The sequence below is a fragment of the Cornus florida genome, unplaced genomic scaffold, assembly GCF_030987335.1.
Source record: "Cornus florida cultivar Cherokee Brave unplaced genomic scaffold, ASM3098733v1 CherokeeBrave_3.0.0_Hap2_Chr09, whole genome shotgun sequence".
NCBI lineage: Eukaryota > Viridiplantae > Streptophyta > Magnoliopsida > Cornales > Cornaceae > Cornus > Cornus florida.
Window position 1 is genome coordinate 85,268,581 of NW_026775579.1, and position 19,711 is coordinate 85,288,291.

General features: G+C 39.3%; 4 protein-coding genes across 4 annotated transcripts; 3 read left to right on the forward strand and 1 right to left on the reverse strand.

Moving 5' to 3' along the window:
• The first annotated feature begins 2,173 nt into the window (after positions 1–2,173).
• Positions 2,174–3,330, forward strand: LOC132273039 (F-box/LRR-repeat protein At3g48880-like). Its single transcript, XM_059774073.1, has 2 exons — positions 2,174–2,502; positions 3,213–3,330. Exons 1-2 carry the CDS (start codon positions 2,174–2,176, stop codon positions 3,328–3,330), a joined length of 447 nt encoding a protein of 148 aa, XP_059630056.1.
• A 2,987-nt stretch (positions 3,331–6,317) lies between these two features.
• LOC132273414 (SKP1-like protein 1A) lies at positions 6,318–7,092 on the reverse strand. Its single transcript, XM_059774368.1, has one exon. It carries the CDS (start codon positions 7,090–7,092, stop codon positions 6,628–6,630), a length of 465 nt encoding a protein of 154 aa, XP_059630351.1. The 3' UTR covers positions 6,318–6,627.
• A 3,155-nt stretch (positions 7,093–10,247) lies between these two features.
• Positions 10,248–12,276, forward strand: LOC132273040 (uncharacterized). Its single transcript, XM_059774074.1, has 3 exons — positions 10,248–10,846; positions 10,949–11,712; positions 11,927–12,276. Exons 1-3 carry the CDS (start codon positions 10,248–10,250, stop codon positions 12,274–12,276), a joined length of 1,713 nt encoding a protein of 570 aa, XP_059630057.1.
• Positions 12,277–12,449: 173 nt separating this feature from the next.
• On the forward strand, positions 12,450–14,027 carry LOC132273041 (uncharacterized). The gene is made up of 2 exons (XM_059774075.1): positions 12,450–12,966; positions 13,222–14,027. The coding sequence occupies exons 1-2, from the start codon at positions 12,450–12,452 to the stop codon at positions 14,025–14,027; spliced, it is 1,323 nt and encodes a 440-aa protein (XP_059630058.1).
• The last annotated feature ends 5,684 nt before the right edge of the window (positions 14,028–19,711 follow it).

Sequence of the window (19,711 nt, forward strand, 5' to 3'; positions counted from 1 at the left end):
ATTATGATTTTACCAGACCTCATATTTAAGTGGAAATGTTAAAATTCGGGAAATCTCCGCTAGGGCTGTGGATACAAGAAATTCTTGGCCAGGTAAGCCTTCACTGCAAGAATTTTTTTGGGCTGGCAATTCCAATAGCTTTTTGTAGATGCAACTAAATATCTCTCTCTCCTTTCACAGAGTTTCATTACATTTTCAATAAATCCCCCCCTTTACATCCTCTCCTTCCTGCCTATTTATAGGCATTTACAAGTGCTATAAGTGATTCCCTAAGTTGGGTCCCTCGACCTCAGGCCTTATTCTTTATGGGCTTAGCTCTTCTCGGGAGATCCCATGCATTCGGCCCATTCCGCAACGTCATCGTGTGGACTGAATCCAATTTCTCAGCCCGATCCTCTTTTTGTGGGTCATATCCGGCCCATGTCATTTCCGGTATCCTCACTTTTATTCGGAATGGGGAGCATTGGCTATTGTGGAGTTGCTGCCAAACATTAAGTGATTTTTGCTATTTTTATTTATTTTTTTATTTTTTATGAAAAATTATAGACACATAATTTTTATTTTTTATTTTTGACAATGTATGAAGTTATAATGCCTTTTCTTTTATGGTAAGTCTTGTAATTTATTTATTATTATTTTTTATATTTATGAAAAATAGGATGATTTATTTTATTTTATTATTTTTTTATTACCTTTCACTTTTTTTTAGGGCTGCAATTCGGGCAGGTTAGACAGGTTAGACGCATTTGAGATATAACTTGAGCTCAACCCACCATATAAAATACTAAACCAAATCCCAACCCTAACCTTATCGTCAATCTTAACTACTCAACCCAAACCTAACTTATCCTTCTACTTTTAAATTCGGGCTTAGATTACGGGTAAAAATTTCGGGTTAATTCAGGTTACTTATATAGTTAATCCTTACACCAAAAATTTAATATGATCTTGAATTAATTTTAGATTAAATTACTCTTAAAGAAAAAGTTTAAAGACGTTTTGTAAATTTTTAATAAATTGCAAACAAATTTTTGAAAAATTAATTCTCCTAAATATTAACATACAATAGGTTAAGATTTAACAAAAGAAGTTGAAAAGAAAAAAAAAAAGTAATTATAGTTTAAATATTATATATAATGTATTTAAAAGTAAAAATATATACGAAAATAATATTAGAATTCGAGTTTGGGTTGGCTCGGGTTTTTAACACTTCAACCCCAAGTCCAACTTTTATTATAAAAATAATTGTCCAAACATGTGAAAAATCGGGCTGAGCTTGGGTTGGGTTCGGTTTACCCAACCCAAGTTGGACCCTACTTTTTTCTTTTCTTTTTATTTTTCTCTTTTATTTATTTATTTATTATTTTTTTTACCCTCCAATTTTGAAAGGGGAGTCTAGGGTTTGTTACTGCTTCTCCCAAGTGAATTGCTAGAAGCCTAAATTGATCACCTTCCCTCCCACAACCTCGTGAATCGTGGCAACTGAAACAAACCCTAGGATTCCCAAGGTTAGAAAGCTTCAGGTATATATATATATATATATTTACATGAGTATATCTTTGTCTTTGCGTGTATTATATACCCTTTTGTTGTTTTCTCTCTTTGCGTGTGTATGAACACCACCTGATCGACGAAATTACAAACTGGATATGTTACACAATTCGGTGATAGAGAAGACACAAACGATAAATTTTGAAAGATGTGATTTCTTATGCTTGTATGTGTAAAAATTCGACGTGGATTTGTATACTTCAACTGGTTTTTTAGTTCTCGTTTCTGAATTATTTTTATTTTTTTACCATGATTTTTTCCACTTGTCTAATAAAATATAAAATTTTTATGATAGATAAAGACTGGATTGAACCAGAAACAAAATATACCGGAGGAGGGAAACCCTGAAAACAGAGCCTTAGCTCAGAAACATCAAAGCACAACTAACGTTTAAATTCTGTAGATTCTCGTTTGAAGATTTTTGATGAAAAGTTTAAATTCTCCACCATTTTTTACAGAATGAATGGCTCTAATATAATGTAGTAATTTCAATTATGTGATCAAAAGTGAAAAGTATCTGCATTTCGCTAGTGGGAGAAGTTGGTAAATTTTTTTTTTTTAATCTCATTCTATTATAAATAATCATAAAATTCACAGCTGCCTTGACATTCTCTTCATATAGATGGCAGAGCGAAAATTGGAAGAACTAAATATGGACTGTTTGGTGAATGTATTTGGGAGATTGGAAATTGAGTCCCTGCTATTGGGTGTTCCCTTTATATGCAAGTCATGGTACAACGCAACTCTCAATCCTCTATGCTGGCAGCATCTTGATTTTCCTTGTGAAATCTCAGACTCCTTCAAATCAAGATTAGTGGATGAATATCGATTGCAGAAGTTTGATGCAACTGGATTGATTAAATTTGTCGTCAATCGTAGTGGTGGAAAGGCTGTTTCACTAGTTCTTCCGAGCTGTTCTAAAAAGGAGGCATTCATTTGTGCTGCAGAAGGGTAAGTTATCATAGTTTTCATATCAATTTTGGACACTTGAATGCTACAAAGCCTACCATCGAAGATGAATTTGGGAAGTTAAAAATGAAGTGTGAGTAGCACTGCTAGGAAACAAGAAAGAGAAAAGAGAGGAGATAATAGGATCTCTACCTTATTGGTAATTCGGAAATAAGCATCTTCATTTATTGATTAAGACTTAAGTTTATCATGGTGGTTTGATTTTGTATAGCCCAAAATCTCTTGGTTGTTCCTAGTTACTTTCTGCTCTAAAATTTCATCAATTCATCCAAATTGTTTCTGTTAGGTCATTTAGTTTGCAGAATATATTATTGAAAGGAAAGGAACGACGAGTGAAGGAAATCCTCTTATTTGATGTTTGGTTATCATGGAAAGTGATGGGGAAGAAGACGAGGGAAAGTAGGGTGAAATATCCAAGTTTACATGCCATTTCCCTTTTCTTTTTCTTTTTCCAAATCATTCTTTTTAAACAATTCTTTACTTTCTGATCTTATTTAGCTTAATGGTTTCTGTTTAGAATGGGGTCCCTTGGTTTGTGTGTGGTGAGTGGTCTAGATGACCACATTTTACCAATTGAAAATTTCCTACTTTCTTACCTTTTATCCTAACAAGGCTTTAAAAAGAACGAAATGATAAATTTTACTTCTGAAGAAAAATTTGAGAATTTCTTTCACAATGATTTCTGTGGTCAGGTGTCCTGCCTTGAAATTTTTGACGCTCCCCGATGATCTACACTGGGGTGAGCTGCATATTCTTCCCAGTCTAATGAGCAAATGGAAAAATTTACTGATGTTACGGCTTGGAAGCTAGCATCGCTTACATGGAAGAAATCATTACTGAAGCCAGCCTTCATTGCAAGAATTTTGTTGATTTAGGAATTTCCTTAGCCTTGATGGACACCGATGCAACATGGGTCATAGTCACCTTACTGCCAAACCTTTAAGTATTTGTATTTAAGGCATGCATCCTTTAGGTGGCCAAATCTTGTGAGGATTTTGAAACGCTGCAAGAAACTTGTGCATTTGATATTGAAACTTGCTTCACATATTCCTACCTTCTTGTATGAGGGTTCAAGAGTGCGCATGCCGTTGGAACGGGAAGGGAGCTCGAGCGATGATGACATTGGCTGTTCTTTAGCCGAGCATAGTTTTGATGACCGTTAGAGTTATGGTTACATCTCTGATTAAATGGTTGGCTGGTTGGTTAATATGGAGTGTTGCCATTGTTTATTAATCTAGAGTTGGTTACGTGTTTCGATGATTCAGATGAAATAGAGGGGGACTAGTATGCTCTGTTCTTGAACTCTACATATATCTCAGCTTTTGTTTTCTGGTTTTTCATTTCATCAGTTTATTGTTAGTTATAACTCTCAAATTGGACAGTGTCTGCAAATTAACTAAAAAGGGCTTGTGTAATTGTATTCCTCTTGAACTCTCACTTTTTTTAAAAATTTGCAGATATTAAAGGTTGGACACGTTAGTAATTTGGAAGAAATCATTACCCAAGCTTACCTTCATTGCAAGAATTTAATTGAATTTGGCATTTCACATACCTACATTGGGGAAGCTGAAGCAAGGACTATAGTCTCCGTGCTCAAGGACATAAAATATTTGGACCTATGGAGGGTAGCCCTGGAGCAGGAAAATCTTTTGATCATTCTGAAGGTGTGTAAAAAACTTGTGCGTTTGGATGTCAGGGGCTGCGAAGGTTTTGTGGTTGACGATGAGATACTGAGCCTTGCTTCTCATATTCCTACCTTCATGCACGGTCATGATGATTACACTTTCTGGATTTTTTAGTCTTTTCCAGTGTTTGTCAATCTGAAGTTGTTATTTTAAAAACCAAAATGTTTCTAGGTTTTTTTATCAACTTTACCCCCATTTTTTTCCCCCGGTTCTTCAATTTATCAGTGTATTGTTAGTTGTGATTTGCCTTTAATCCTTTTTCAACTTTTCTCGGTTCTAAATCTTTTTTGAACTTTGCAGCAGTTGTGATTCAATTAGTTTCATAACATATATTCCTCGATGATTTTGAATTTTTTTTGGTTTGGTTAAGAAAATGTGAGGTATGTGATGGGATTGACATGATATTTGACTGTGTTACTCATAAAGTTGCACATTGGCTAAAAAGACATAACAAAATAACTATGAAGTCTTGCATTTATATTTAGGATATTTAAAATGCACAAAAAGTCGCTTGAAATTTCACCTTTTTTTTACATATTTCCTTCCATTTTAACAATTTTTATTAAGACTCCAACATCCCTTAGTTGGCAATGTCAAGAGTAGGCAAGAAAACAAATTTTCATTTATCAGCCTTCCACATTTTTCCGAGGAACATTGTGAGATGATTATATGAATGAGATTAACCAAAAAAAAAAAAATTAACAAAAAAAATTGAATCCAACATAAAACATGGGAAATTTATAATCATCTAGCAAGTTTTTACTCTCTCACATTGTTTAATTGTTGAAAAAGTCGTTTTTCAACAATTTTTTATTTTTCTGGGAAAAATAATGGAAAAGGGAGCGTTGCATTTCTCGAAAATTCAACCTCTAATTACGATAATTTCTCCTTACCAATACAAATTATACAAAATTTTGAAAAAAAATACAAATTATACAACTCCTTTTGACTCTTGGAGTTCTCTGCCCATTAATTTATTGCCTTCTATATATCATACAATACAACTCCTTAAATTGCTAGATATATATCAACATTAGAGCCCTATATGGTCCATTTTCAGGTTTGATTGATTTCCAAGTGTCAGAGTTAAACTGCTTTGTATGGCCATTTGTAGTTTTCAATCTCTATTTACGTCCTATCCAATTAATATACGTACGTTTACTTGTTCATTGACGTAAGTCGAAGATTTGGACACGGATTTATTGGTGAATGTCTTGGAGAAGTTTGGAATGGAATCCTTGCTATTGAATGTTCCCTTATGTGCAAGTCTTTGTTCAAAGCTACTCTCGGCCCACTATGTTGGCGTACAATTGTTTTTCCTAAAAAATGAGATATCTTCATATATATCCAAATTAATCAACGCCGACTAAAAAAAAAAATGATTTGTCTCAGCATTATCTTCATATCAAGATTAAGCATTTAGGACTAAGAGAAGAATTTTTTTCTCTAATGGAACAGTTTACTGATGATTTTAGAGGGCTGCAAAAAGCTTGTACATTTTGATATTAGAGGCTGCGAATTTTTTGAGGTAGATGATGAGATATTGAAGCTTGCTTCTCATATTCCTACCTTCTTGAATGGGAGTTCAAGAGTATGGAATCCCGATTTGGTATCGGGAAGGAGCTTGAGCAATGAAGACATTGGCATATCTTTTCCTGAACTTTGTGTTGATGAAGGCATGCATCCTCCTTGCTTTAGAGGAACTTTGTTTTGAAGACCACTACGGTTACGGTTACATCTCTAATTAATGGTTATATGGTTTGCTAATGTAGAGTGTTTCTAAGTTAATTAAGCTAGAGTTGGTTTGAGGAAAACTAATGTGTTTCTATGATTCAGGTGAGTTAATACTGTGGGGGCTAATTTGTTCTGTTTTTGAACTCAACATGTATCTTAGCTTTTGTTTTCTGGATTTCCTTTCTGCAGTTTACATAATGAAAATTTCTTCCTATGTTGAATTGCAAGTATGCAACTTAATTACCTTAATAAATAAAAAAAATGCAACTTAATAGGGCCTTAAAAAGTTAAAAAAAAAAACACACACCTCAAATTTTAATTTATTTTATTCTTTCCAATAAGTTACATACCCCATTTTTTTTTTAATTCAAGCTTTCGGTCAGTTTTTGACACTCACTTTTGTCCCATCAAATAAATATGTAACTTTATTTATTTAAAGGGTGGTTTTGACATTGCAAAAATTAAACTAATGGATACGAAACCTAATTATCAAATTCTAGAAGAAAGTAATAAAATTGTTAAATTTAACATGGCAATAAAATAAGGTTCATATTTATTGGAAAGGAAGGTGAAGGTTTGCACAAAGCAAAAAGAAAACCATGTATTTCACCAATGTCTAAAATAAAATAAAATAAAATAAAAAACAAAACATAACATAAATAAAAAATTGCATAGCATTCTTCACGTGTCACTGGAACGCCCATGCATTCTCCTTACGGACCTCATCTTCTTCTTCAGTAGTGAAGTCATTCTTAATGTTAAAAATCTTGCGAATCTCCTCTGGAGTCATATCTTTGATAATATCTGCCACAGTTTGACATGTCAGATCTAACAAACTCTTGATGTCCAAATAGTTTGCAGCCAAGATGAGATCAAAGAGGGTGGCTTGGTCAACTTTGACAAAGTTGGCATCAAAGGTTTTGAAGATATCTTCGCAAGTTTTTTCTTCGGACTTGGTGGTCTTGACGTGCTTCTTGCAGTATTCGATGATCATAGACAAGATCTTACTTGTTACATTCGGCAAAGGAATGATGGTACTGGCACAATCGTCTTCAATCATGTGTTTGATGGTCTGAGACTCCAACGCCACGACCTCTTCCACCTCGAAGGTCTCGCCATCTGAGCTTTTCAACACTATCTTTGAAGTTGACATGGTTGTCTCTCAAAGCAAAAACAAAACCAAATCCTTAAACCTAAGAGAGATGAGAGTATTTTGTGATATATACGGAGCAAGAGCAAAGAAATTTGAAGGATTGCAGAAGCAATCTGATATTTATAGCACTCAGGTAAATTAGGTAATCATAATAACGGAACCCTAATCCCACAAGGAAAAGGAAACCTACTAGTATTTAGGAAAAAACTACAAAAGGAAACCAACGCGGAAATTAAAAGAAGATAACTACTTCTGTTTGTGGCCAGTTCCGCCTTCCTTCAAACATAATATCAACGACCTTGGATTCTAAGATTAAGTAGTCAGTAGCTCCATTGGGAGCCTTTTTACTGATTTTGGGCCAAATTTGTTTAAATGGGGTATATTTCAATGGGCTTGCCGAAATTTTGTCCAAAAAATCTGAATCGCCCAATGGGTCGTTTGGCGACTGCGGGCTTGCTTCCAATTTTGTGTTTTTTTGTTTTTTAAAAAAAGGCTCAGACCCTGTTAGAAGGATATTAAGGGCTGTTTGGCTGAGAAATATACCAAAAATCAATTTGTTTAATTTTTTTTAGTCTTTTTTTTTTTTTTTTTCCCCTCACCAATACTGAGATTAAAGAGCCGTTAGGCACCCAAAAAAATAATTTTAACTTTTTTAAAAAATAATTATTTAATTTCTTTTATTACATAACAGATATTATATTGCTTAGTTTCTTTTTAATATTGCCATTTTAAATATAGCCCTGAAAAAAAACATATTAAATATTAAAATATAACTAGTATTTTTTAAGAGCGAAAGTTATTGGAGCACATACAATAACTAAAATTTGAAAAGTCCAACAAGAATGACATGGGTCTTGAAAAATATTGCTAACGTGGCAATTCTGATTTGCCAAAATTTGAGAGCAACTTCAATGATTTTCTATATATATATATATATATATATATATATTTTGTAAATCTATGTCATAGTAGATTTATACAAAAAAAAATTGGACTACTAATTTTTTAACTCCAACCATTATTTTATACTTTTTATGTAAAAATATAGTGTATAGGCCAATAACAACCAACAATGTGTCTGCCAATACATTTTATACTTATTTTGTTTATTAAAATAGAGTTGGCCTTTTAAAAAATCAACATGTTTCTATGATGTGAATGAACTACAGCAAGACTACTTTGTTTAATATATTTAACCTTTTGGATTTTTGGTTCTTCCATTCGTAAGTTTATTGTCAGTTGTGATTTGCCTTTTAAATTCATCTGCTCTGAGTTATTGATTATGTCAACTCATTTAATTAATTCGGACATTTTCATGGAGACTCAAAAAGTGTAATCGGATGTGACTCCTTTAACTAAATGTATCATGTACCCAGCTTAGTATCTTACTCATTTTTTATATTCATTAATATATTTTCTTTTATTATGGGTGTTTTTGATAATTCATAATTTCACAATGAAACTCAAGTATGTTAATTATGTTATTTGTAAAGATGATATGGAAGTCATTTTTTAAATATTCATTCAATATATATTTTTTTTATTTATTATATTTTCATTTTATAATGAAGAAAAATGTTTTAAAAGTTTTTAATGGTTCATGTCATACAGGGGCCGAATCAATTGTGGGCTAACCTAGACTATAGCCTAGGTTCCAAAATAAAATAAAAATAAATTAATTAATTAATAAATTAGTACCATTATTTTTTATCAGCCATAATCTAGCCCAATCAATTTGCCCAATCTATAACAAAACATATGATAACCCAGTCCACTCAGTCTGCCCAATCTATAATAAAACATTGAGGACGCTAAAGACGGCTTGGGCCTGACAATTGACAAGGGCCCATACTTGACGTCCACAAAGCAGACCAGGTGTACTGGACTGATTAAAAAAGGGCTCCAGGAGGATTTAGGCCCATAACTACTAAACCTTGAGGATAGGCCCAACAGCGAAAATTAGTGAAGAAGGCTCTAGAGTAATGTAAATGATCTATAAATAGAAAGGAGAAAGGAGGAAGGAGGGGAGAAAAAATTTTGAAGTGTAATGAAATTCTGTCAACTTAGAGAGAGAAAATTCATGCATCTTCAATGGCGCCGTCTGTGGGAAACGAAGAGGATTGATTGATGATTCACTCAAATTGACTTGATCTAGTAAGCGCTTGAGGACGCGGCCTGATCGTTGAAGGCAGAGTTGAGATCGATGAAATTGAGACGGGAGAAATTGGCGTTTGTTTTAGGCAGTTCAGCTTTTGTGCTTGTTTTGGAGAGTTGAGCGGTCAAGAGCCGCTGAAATTGCCGAATTTGGCAAGTTCATTGCCGGAGCAATTCAGATCTGGTTAGTCATACTCAACATTCAGCTGCACTAGAATCCAGATCTAGAGCGTCGGCATCGGCAAAACTCAGATCTGATATGAAATTTGCGGTTGATGACTTTGCTACGATCCGAAATGATGATCGGAGAAGAGAATTCGAATCCAGAGGAGAATAATCAGCAGATAAAGCTTGACGAATTGATGAACATGATCGAGGCACTGAGAAAAGAAAATGCAGAGTTGAAAGCTGGAATGGAACGTCGAGAGGTTTCGGTTGCGACGCGACCGCCTCCGCCTCCGGTAGGTGAAAGAGGTGTGCGACCTGATGACGCACATCAAGGTGAGCAAGAAGGAGATAACCGCGTCAATCTCCACCGCGAGGAGGTTAGGATGGAGAATATGCCGCCAAATGCTAGACAAGCCGAGGATCGAGAAGGATCTATACATCTCGATCCTCATCGTGAGCATATCAGGCAGGATGACAATACAGCCCTCAATCCGCATCAGGATAGGCACAATCGCGAACAGGATATGGAGTTTGATTGTCACAAGGTTAATTCACCGTGGTTTACGGAAGAAAGGTCGGTCGATCCGCCTTATCGGCCTTCAATGGCCACCTATGATTATAGGAGTTCGAAAAGAAGATCTACAGACCACAGAGTTGTCACAAGGTTTGAAAGAGAGAATGAAGCCTTCCGTTCGGCAGCACGGACGGTTGATTCACCGTTCACCGATGAGATCTTGAAAGCTCCGAGCCCGAGGAAGTTTTCCATGCCTATTTTTATTCTTTTTGATGGAACGACCGATCCGATTGATCATGTCTATCACATTTAGTTGAAGATGGCACTGAACACAGAGAACGATCCTTTGATGTGCAAGTGTTTTCCTACAAGCTTAGCTGGACCAGCGCTCAATTGGTTTAAGAACCTCTCAAGGGGCTCGGTAGACAGCTTCCGTAGCTTGTGTGATCGATTCATAAGCCAATACTATGGGAATAAACGCCCGGCAAAAGATATCTCCAGCTTATTCACCATGAAACAACATAATGACGAGCGTCTCCAAGCTTTCCTTACTAGGTTTAACTTGACCAAGAGCATGGTGATAGAGTGCCATCCTTCCACAGTAGTTCAGGCATTCAAGTTAGCTATGACCCGAGGCACACCGTTCCATACCAGTCTTGTGGTAAACACATCGAAGACAATGGACGAGCTGAATGAGAGGGCCGATGGTTTCGTGCACCTAGAAAATGAAGAATCAGTTAACGCTAGGAAGACATCCATCATCTCCAAGGAAGAAAAGTCCAAAGCAAAGATACGGCAGAAGCAAGTTCTTACGCAACGTCAGACCTCCTGGAAGGCAGAGAAGAGGCCTAAAGAGGATGACCTGATTACTCCACTCAAAGTTACACTCGCAAGGCTGTACCAAGAGAACAAAGATAAGTTTTGCCCTCCCTTACCAATTAGACAACCGCTTTAATAGCGGGATCAAACCAAACATTGTGCTTTTCATAGTGATTTTGGTCATCAGACTAATGAATGCAGGAACTTAAGGAGACAAGTGGAGATGCTGATCGCTAGGGGAGAGTTTGCAGGGTATGTTCAAGGACCGGCACAAGAGCAAAGTCGTCTAGCTGAGCAGGTCAAAAGAAATCAAAAATTGAACCCCCATAACACTCAGCCTGTACAGATTATCAACGCAATCCATGGGCGACCTGAACAAACCGTAGAATCTGAGGAATTGCTCCGAACACGCCTCCGCCAAGCGCAAATGAAGAGGCGAGTAGGCAGTGTCAACACACTGCATCAACAGAGTTCGGCTGTACAGATACGGTTTGATAGGACGGACCTGATGCGAGTTCAGATTCTGCATGAGGATCCCTTAGTTGTCAGTCTGACAGTGGCAGAGTGCTTAGTATGCAGAGTGCTTATCAATCTGGGTAGCAGTGCGAATATCATGCCTAGAGTCACTTTTGATCGGCTTGAAATTAAGCCGGAAGAGCTCAAGTCTATTGGAAATCTGTTGTTGGGTTTCGATGGCAAACGAGTCGAACCAGTCAGCACAGTGGAATTGGTGGTTCGCACAGCTGAAAGGGACTTGGTCGAAAGTTTTGTCGTGGTGGAGATCTATCCCTCGTACAATCTGTTGATAGGGAGAGGATGGATCCATAGGGTACAAGGAGTCCCCTCAACCCTACAGCAAGTGATGAAGTGCCTGAGCCCAGATGGGAGCAAGGTGATTGATATCCATGGGGATCAGGTTGCGATAAAGGAGTGCTATTCAGTGACCCTAAGGGCTGCAAGCAAGGGCAAGGCTCCTATCCAACCAGTTGATGGCCAATAGCAATTATAAGAACCTCCCCTCGGCGTGAGCAGGGAGGAGGAGTCCACGATGCTGACCGAAGAGCCTCTAGATGAAGTTCAAATTGATCAATTGAGGCCAGACCGAACCATAAAAGTAAGGTCGCGACTTTCATATAAGGAAAAATGCCAATTAATTGAGTTCTTTTTCTCAAAATGCAGACGTGTTCGCTTGGAGCCATTCAGATATGCCAGGGATCGACCCTTCTGTCTCTTATCACTCCCTTAATGTTGATCCGAACATTAGGCCTGTGAAGCAGAAGCAGAAGAGATTCACCCCGGAACGCAACCAGATCATCGCTGAGGAGGTAAACCAATTGTTGGAGGCTGGGTTCATTCGAGAAGTACAATACCCGAGCTGGTTGTTAAATGTGGTCATAGTACAGAAGAAGAATGGAAAATGGAGAGTTTGTATTGATTTCACCAATCTAAATAAGGCCTGCCCGAAGGATAGCTTTCCACTTCCAAAGATTGATCAATGGTGGACGCTGCAACAGGATTTGAGCGATTAACTTTTCTTGATGCTTATTCAGGCTATAATCAAATTCCTATGGATCCGAACGATGAAGAAAAGACTTCTTTTATCACCGAACGAGGGATCTACTGTTACAAGGTCATGTCGTTCGGATTGAAAAATGCTAGGGGTACATACCAAAGGTTGGTTAGCAAAATTTTTAAAGAGCAAATGGGCAAAACAGTGGAGGCATACATTGACGATATGGTGGTAAAGAGCAAGCAGAATGGACATCACTTGAAACATTTGCGAGAAGTGTTTAATGTATTAAGAAGGTATAGAATGAGGTTAAATCCGATAAAGTGCTCGTTCGGCGTGGGGTCAGGGCAATTCCTTGGCCATGTGGTCAACAACAGAGGGATTGAGATCAGCCCAACCCAAGCAGAAGCCCTGCTTAACAATACAGAACTGTGCACTATTAAAGAAGTTCAAGCTCTTACCGGGCGCATAGCGGCATTGAGTCGGTTTATTTCCAAGTTATCTGATCGGTACAAACCATTCTTTGATATAATCATAAGTCACGGAAAGCAATGTTGGGGGAATAAGCAGAGGCAGGCACTGAACAATTTGAAAGAATATATGCGGAACCCACCAGTCTTAAATGCCCCAAATCCAGGTGAAAAACTCTTCTTGTACCTCGGAGTGTTTAGCGTTTCAACCAGCGGTGTTCTGATCCGGTGTGCTGAGGGTAAGCAATTCCCAGTCTTTTATGTAAGCAAAACATTGGCCGAGTCAGAGCGAAGATATTCAAAGGCCGAACGGGTAATCTTGTCTTTAGTAAATGCAAAAAGGAAGCTCATGCACTATTTTGAATCCCATCCAATAGTCGTTCTGACCATATTTCCCATAAAGGTGATCTTGCATAAGCCCGATCTGTCCGGACGAATGACGAAGTGGGCGATAGAGTTAAGCTCTTTTGATATCACGTATTAACCCCAAACAGCCATCAAAGGGCAAGCAGTGGCTGATTTCTTGCTAGAGTGTGATGTGGAAGAGCCCGAGGCCTATTCGGAAGAATCCTCATGGAAGCTCTTCGTTGATGGCTCCTCAAATCAAATAGGGGTAGGAATCGGGATCAAATTGCAAACGCCAGATGGCACTGCGCTCAGCCAAGCAGTCAAGCTTGAGTTTAGGGCAACCAACAATGAAGCAGAGTATGAAGCGTTATTGGCTGGGTTAAGGTTAGCCAAGGAACTAAAAGTCAGAAACTTAGTCGCTTTCAGTGACTCACAGCTGATCATTCGGCAAGTGACTGGGGAGTATAGTACCAAAGATGAGACTATGGAGGAATACCGTTCAGCCGTAATACACAAGGCCAAAAATTTCAATAAGATCAAGTTCACGCAAGTGCCGCGGGAGCACAATGCAGATGTTGACCGTTTGGCCTACAGTGCATCGAGCTCGGGTGAGACATTGGCAAGGGTGATCCCAGTTGGTGTGCTTCGCCAACCATCTATATTGGAGCAGTCGACAAGTTCGGACTCATGGCAGGTAAACGTCATACCGTATGAGCCAAGCTGGATAGATCCAATTATGGCATATATCCGAGATGGTGTTCTGCCTGAACAAAGGGATGAAGCAAGAAGGGTCAGATCTAACGCTGCAAAGTATGCCGTGGTACATGACCAATTGTATAGGAGGTCTTATTTAGGACCTTATCTAAAATGTGTAACCCCTGCAGAAGCTCAGCAAATACTGCGAACCATTCATGAAGGCGTATGTGGTAATCATTCAGCGGGAGATCCCTAGCGCACAAAGCAATGACACAAGGGTACTTCTGGCCAAACATATCACGGGACGCGGAATAATTTTCGAGAAGATGTGATAAGTGCCAACGGTACGGACCCCTGATCCACCAACCACTAGAAGACTTGCACGTAATGGCCAAACCATGGCCTTTCGCGCAATGGGGGATGGATGTGGTTGGCCCGCTACCAACCGCCAGGTCGCAAATTAAGTATATTCTGCTCGCAACAGATTACTTCACCAAATGGGTAGAGGAGGAACCGTACCCTAGTGTCACTCAGACTCACGTAAGGCATTTCATTTGGAGTAATATCATTTGTCGGTTTGGTGTACCAAGGTCAATCGTCATGGACAATGGGACAAACCTAGATAGCAAGAAGGTGAGAGAGTTACTAGAAGAATATGGAATTAATCAGAAGTTAGCAGCGGTCAGCCATCCACAGACGAATGGTCAGGCTGAGATCACAAATAGAACGATCTTCGCTTGCATAAAGAAGAAGCTTGAAGACGAGAAAGGGAAGTGGTTGGATGAACTTCCGAACGTTCTGTGGGCATACAGAACGACACCGAGGTGACCGACCGGGGAAAGCCCGTTCGCTATGGCATATGGTACCGAGGCAGTAATACCGGTAGAGCATTAAGTTCCCACTGTTCGAAGCTTTGCATGGAATCAGGAGCAGAATGATCATATGCTGAGGTTTAACCTCAATTTGCTTGAGGAAAAGAAGAATGCTGCGGCAGTAAGACTTGCGTCATACCAGCAAACATTTATGAATAGCCATAACAGGAGGGTGAGGCATAGAGATTTTGTACTCGGCGATTTAGTTCTGAAAAGAAAAGTTGGGATTGTCAAGAAAATGATGTCACATTGGGAAGGACCATATAGAATTGTGGAAGTTGTAGGAAAGGGGGCATATATGGTGGAAACTATGGCTGGAAGGCTGGTAAACAAGCCTTGGAATGCCATATCTTTGAAAAGGTATTATCAATGAAAATAAATTTGTGTTTTAAGCAATATTTACTTTAGAATGTATAATTGCAATGTGACAAAACCTCGAAAGATTGGTAGAAGCATCGCCCTCTCAAAAGAAAAGTGGCTTTTAAGCCGAGCGCTAGGCACTTATGCAAGAAAAGTGGCAGCTGGCACTACAAGCCGAACGCTAAACACTTGCCAAAAAGTAAAAAGCTATGTGGCAAGTGGCGTTCAAGCCGAGCGCCAGGCACTTATACAAGAAAAGTGGCAGCTGGCACTAAGAGTCGAACGCCAAACACTTGCCAAAAAAGCAAAAAGCCAAGTGGCAAGTGGCGTTCAAGCCGAGCGCCAGGCACTTATGCAAGAAAAGTGGCAGCTGGCACTAAGAGCTGAATGCCAAACACTTGCCAAAAAGGCAAAAAACCAAGTGGCAAGTGGCGTTTAAGCCGAGCTCCAGGCACTTCTGCAAGAAAAGTGGCAGCTGGCACTACAAGCCGAACGCCAAACATTTGCCAAAAAGCAAAAAGCCATGTGGCAAGTGGCGTTCAAGCCGAGTGCCAGACATTTATGTAAGAAAAGTGGTAGCTGGCACTACGAGCCGAACGCTAAACACTTGCCAGTCATTAATAGGCAAATGATGCAAAATAAAGTGGTAATTCATTTATACAAACAACTATTGACAAACAATTCAAAGTTTGAAATCATGAGTAATAGAAATCATCATTCTCATTCATAAGGAGCTATGAGAATTACAAAAAAGATGATAAAAAGAAAATATAAGTGCAATCAAGCTGTGCTCGTCTCTTTATTGACTTGTGCAGCCTCATTAACTCGCTCAGCTTCAGCGATCTCCTCTGGGTTGTTATCGTTCATTTCCCCATCAGTGGCTGCAGCTTCATTGTGAGGGGGGAATCCAACTGGGTCACCGTTTCATTTTGCAGGGTTCCACCCTCGGCAATAGGTGCGGATGGAACCACTACTGACAGAGGAATCTGCAAGGTTCCGTCCTCGGTAGTGGTTGCTAATGGAACCATGACAGACAGAGGAGGAGCGTTCAAAGGTGGAGAAGGGGGGGGGGGCAGGAATGACCCCAGAAGATGCAATCTCCTGGCATTCATCAAAGATGCGCTCGGCAGGAGAAGAGTCTGGGTCAGTATAGATTCCTGGAGGATCAATGATGAGTTCATTGTCAATGTCATCCGAAGTGGAACCAGTTTGACCCTCAGCTGGAAGACGGTCGTTATAACCCTCTCTGAATCCTTCGGCGTACCTCAAGGCACCTATTTTGGAGAAGCGACCGTACAGAGCTGCCACCCCACTGTTAATCTTGCCACTAACACCGAGCAAGGCATTGCGCTCATCCAGAACCCTCTTCTCAAAGGCCATGCGCTCTGTTTGTTGTCGTGAAGCAAGCGTTGAAGGTTGTCCCTCTCGGCTCTAAGCGATTCACGCTCGGTCTGCCAGATACTCTTCTCAAGCTGAAGGGCATTTTTCTCGTCCTAAAGGGAGCCTACCTCCTTCTTCAGACCATCCTTCTCAATCTCAACCTTATTCAGTTGCACCACGAGTTCAGCATTCTTGGTGCTAATGATCTTATTCTCCTTGTGACCTACCTCAACGTCTTTGGCAAACTTTCGTGCCTTAACGTTGGCAGCCTCAACATGTTTTTGCATGGCCATCATGCCAAATAGAGTCTGCAAAATAATACATGAATACTAATTGAGCCGAGCTTATGTTCAGAAAAATTGTAAAATGAAGATATTTCTGAGGTGATTAAGACCAGGGTAGGAAATTACCTCCATAGCAGCCAAGGGAAAACGGCTGAACACTTCTTTCTGGGAAAGAGCTTTGGCAACCTCAACATCTTTGGGGGACCACATGTTCTTGTAGTAGGCCATGGCGGTTAGGCCATCTTTGAACATGGTGTCGCTCGGTTTAACAACCGATCCATCTGTTCGGACGAATTGAGGAGTCCATGGAGCCTCACCAAAGGTAGAAGTAGTGGCCGTGCTAGTTCCAGAAGGTGCGATCGGTCTAATCTGGGGGGGAATGGGCACATTCGGTCCTGAAGTCCGAACCCTCCTCGTCGGGGTTGATCATCAGGATTGCCCTCACTGTCAGCTTGGGGCATTTTTCCTCGCTCCTTGTCTTGAGCAGGTGCAACAGGGGCAGAGGGACCCCGAGTCTGAGGAGCGATGCTCAGATTGACAGAAGGAACATTGATGATTGGATTAGTGTTTATTGCATTTGGAGTCGTACTGGAGGTGGTAGCAGAGGACGACGCTGAGGCTGAAGAGGAAGAAGCTGCAAGAGTCGTCAGAGCTCTAGGAGGAGCCTTCTTCCTACTGAAGGAAGGGATCTGGAGTTGACTCATTGTAGAACCAAGGACTGAAATGTCACTAAGATTTTCAGAAAGTGAGAAGCTTCGAACAAGAGGGGACGTTGCTCAGCATGTGTTCCTTTAAGTATGTGATCCTATCCCTATAAATGCTGTAACTGAGTTCATTATCCAAATTGATACCCAGGGATTGCAAAGAAAAGAACAAAAACGGGGAATGCAAATTTCAAAGGGCAGTCAGCCTTATGAGTCTTGAACTTCTTATAAGAAAAGACTGAGCATTCGCCAAAGGCGTTCGGGATAGGGTAGTCATTGGCTGCTAGAGCAAACCAAGCTCCCCGAACCCCAACAACGCCTCTTTTCCACCCTTTTTCAGATTTAAGTTTGTCCATACAGATGGACATCTTCTCGAACGGATATAAATGATAGTAAGCCTCATCCAACCTAATCTTGATAACTTTGTAGCAAAGGAGAAGATCGATTAAATCAAGATCCAAACCTCTGTCGCGATTCAGAAGCAATAGAACGGATAGAACCCTAAAAAAGTTGGGGTTGACTTCAAGAAGAGAAATCTTCAACCTATTGAATACATAACAAAAGAAAGGATGCAAAGGGAATCTAATAATATTCAAATGATGGAGGCAAAATAAGGTTTCACCGGGAAGAAGGCTTTTACCAGTTCTGATGTTTACATCTGCAGGGCATTTCTTAACATGAATACTACTGGAAAGGTGGAGTTTCATGCGAAGAATATCTAGATCGATGGGCATGGTGAAAGATACTATAAGCCTTGACAAAGAATGCAGAGATTTTAGGGGGGGAAGGGCAACAAGACTATCCTCAGAGAATATCGCAAGGAAACTGAGGATGAAGAATCTTTTGCAAGACTCGCCGAAGAAGATGAAATTTGACCGAAAAAGATGATGTTCGCCTTGAGAAAGTAGATTGAATTGATTGACAGCAAGATGTGAGTGATGCGACAAGAAAAGTTTTAGTCGTGGAAGAAGGGTATTTAAAGGGAAAGTGGTCCCATTTGCCGAGACGTCAGGAAGCTGAAGGGATTTGAATTTCAAAAAGGGCATTCATTCCGAGGCCGACCGCTCGGTGCCCCACACAATCGTCTTGAGCCGTCGAATCATCATAAGCCGTCAGGTCATCATTGAGCTTTTAAATAATCACACCCTAATCAATGAGGGAGTGATTATTGGGGCAGTTGAGGACGCTAAAGACGGCGTGGGCCAGATCCAACTCACATAACGAAGTATGGGCCTGACAATTGACAAGGGCCCATACTTGACGTCCACAAAGCAGACCGGGTGTACTGGACTGATTAAAAAAGGGCTCCAGGAGGATTCAGGCCCATAACTACTAAACCTCGAGGATAGGCCCAGCAGCGAAAATTAGTGAAGAAGGCTCTAGAGTAATGTAAATGATCTATAAATAGAAAGGAGAAAGGAGGAAGGAGGGGAGAAAATTTTTTGAAGTGTAATGAAATTCTGTCAACTTAGAGAGAGAAAATTCATGCATCTTCAAATATAAATGATAAATAGAGTGCAGGCCAAAAACTAAGGCCAAACTCATTAGGCTGGGCCAACCGTTACAGACCAACACATGGACGAATTGCGTCCATTCATTTCAGTTGAAAAAAAAGACATATACTCTAGGAACCCATTTCTAAATTCCTCTAAATGTAAGATATTGTAGCCCATTTGTCTCATTCCCAATTCCATAGCGTTCTCTATGACATTTACTTATTAGTGAACCCAAAAACTGTTTTGAGTTTCTTTCATTTTGATTCTGATTCTTATGGGTTTAGATTCACTGTTAGATCTTATTGCGTTTTGATTCGTTTCTTTATTGGTTCAAAACTTGATGATGCCGCTCTGTCTTCTGATTCGGTTAATTGATTTGAAGCTTCCAGTTTTGTTTAATGACACCAAAAATAGGCATCTTGAGGTAGCCAGGTGAATTTGAATATGGTGTCCGAGTTTGTTCTTAGCGAACATTTAATTTATTGATACATGTCTATTGTACCCAATTTAAATTCACCAGTCCAGACTCAGACACCGAATTGATACTGGTATTTTACATCAAACTTGAGTCATTAACTGAAATTAGTTATAATTAGGAATTTTTCATATACTGTCTCGATTTATCATTATTTAAATATTCATCGATATTGTTATTGTTATCATTTTTCTTTGTTTGAATTTTTTTTTTTTTCTTTCTTCAGTTGATCCCCTCTCTGAATTTTTTTTTTTTAACCCCCATACTTTCAGATCATGGATACGCCGCTGATGTCATATCATAAGTTACACGTCCCATTTAACATTAAACAGGTTTTATATATAGTGTCGTGTCATCTTTACTTATTTA

Coding starts and splice junctions, on each gene's coding strand:
- LOC132273039 (XM_059774073.1), top strand. CDS start 2,174: ATGGCAGAGCGAAAATTGGAAGAACTAAATATGGACTGTTTGGTGAAT. Junction 2,503..3,212: donor TTCATTTGTGCTGCAGAAGG/GTAAGTTATCAT, acceptor TTCTGTGGTCAG/GTGTCCTGCCTTGAAATTTT.
- LOC132273414 (XM_059774368.1), bottom strand. CDS start 7,092: ATGTCAACTTCAAAGATAGTGTTGAAAAGCTCAGATGGCGAGACCTTC.
- LOC132273040 (XM_059774074.1), top strand. CDS start 10,248: ATGGCACTGAACACAGAGAACGATCCTTTGATGTGCAAGTGTTTTCCT. Junction 10,847..10,948: donor TACCAAGAGAACAAAGATAA/GTTTTGCCCTCC, acceptor TAATGAATGCAG/GAACTTAAGGAGACAAGTGG. Junction 11,713..11,926: donor CCTAAGGGCTGCAAGCAAGG/GCAAGGCTCCTA, acceptor CTCAAAATGCAG/ACGTGTTCGCTTGGAGCCAT.
- LOC132273041 (XM_059774075.1), top strand. CDS start 12,450: ATGGGCAAAACAGTGGAGGCATACATTGACGATATGGTGGTAAAGAGC. Junction 12,967..13,221: donor TCTGATCCGGTGTGCTGAGG/GTAAGCAATTCC, acceptor AACCCCAAACAG/CCATCAAAGGGCAAGCAGTG.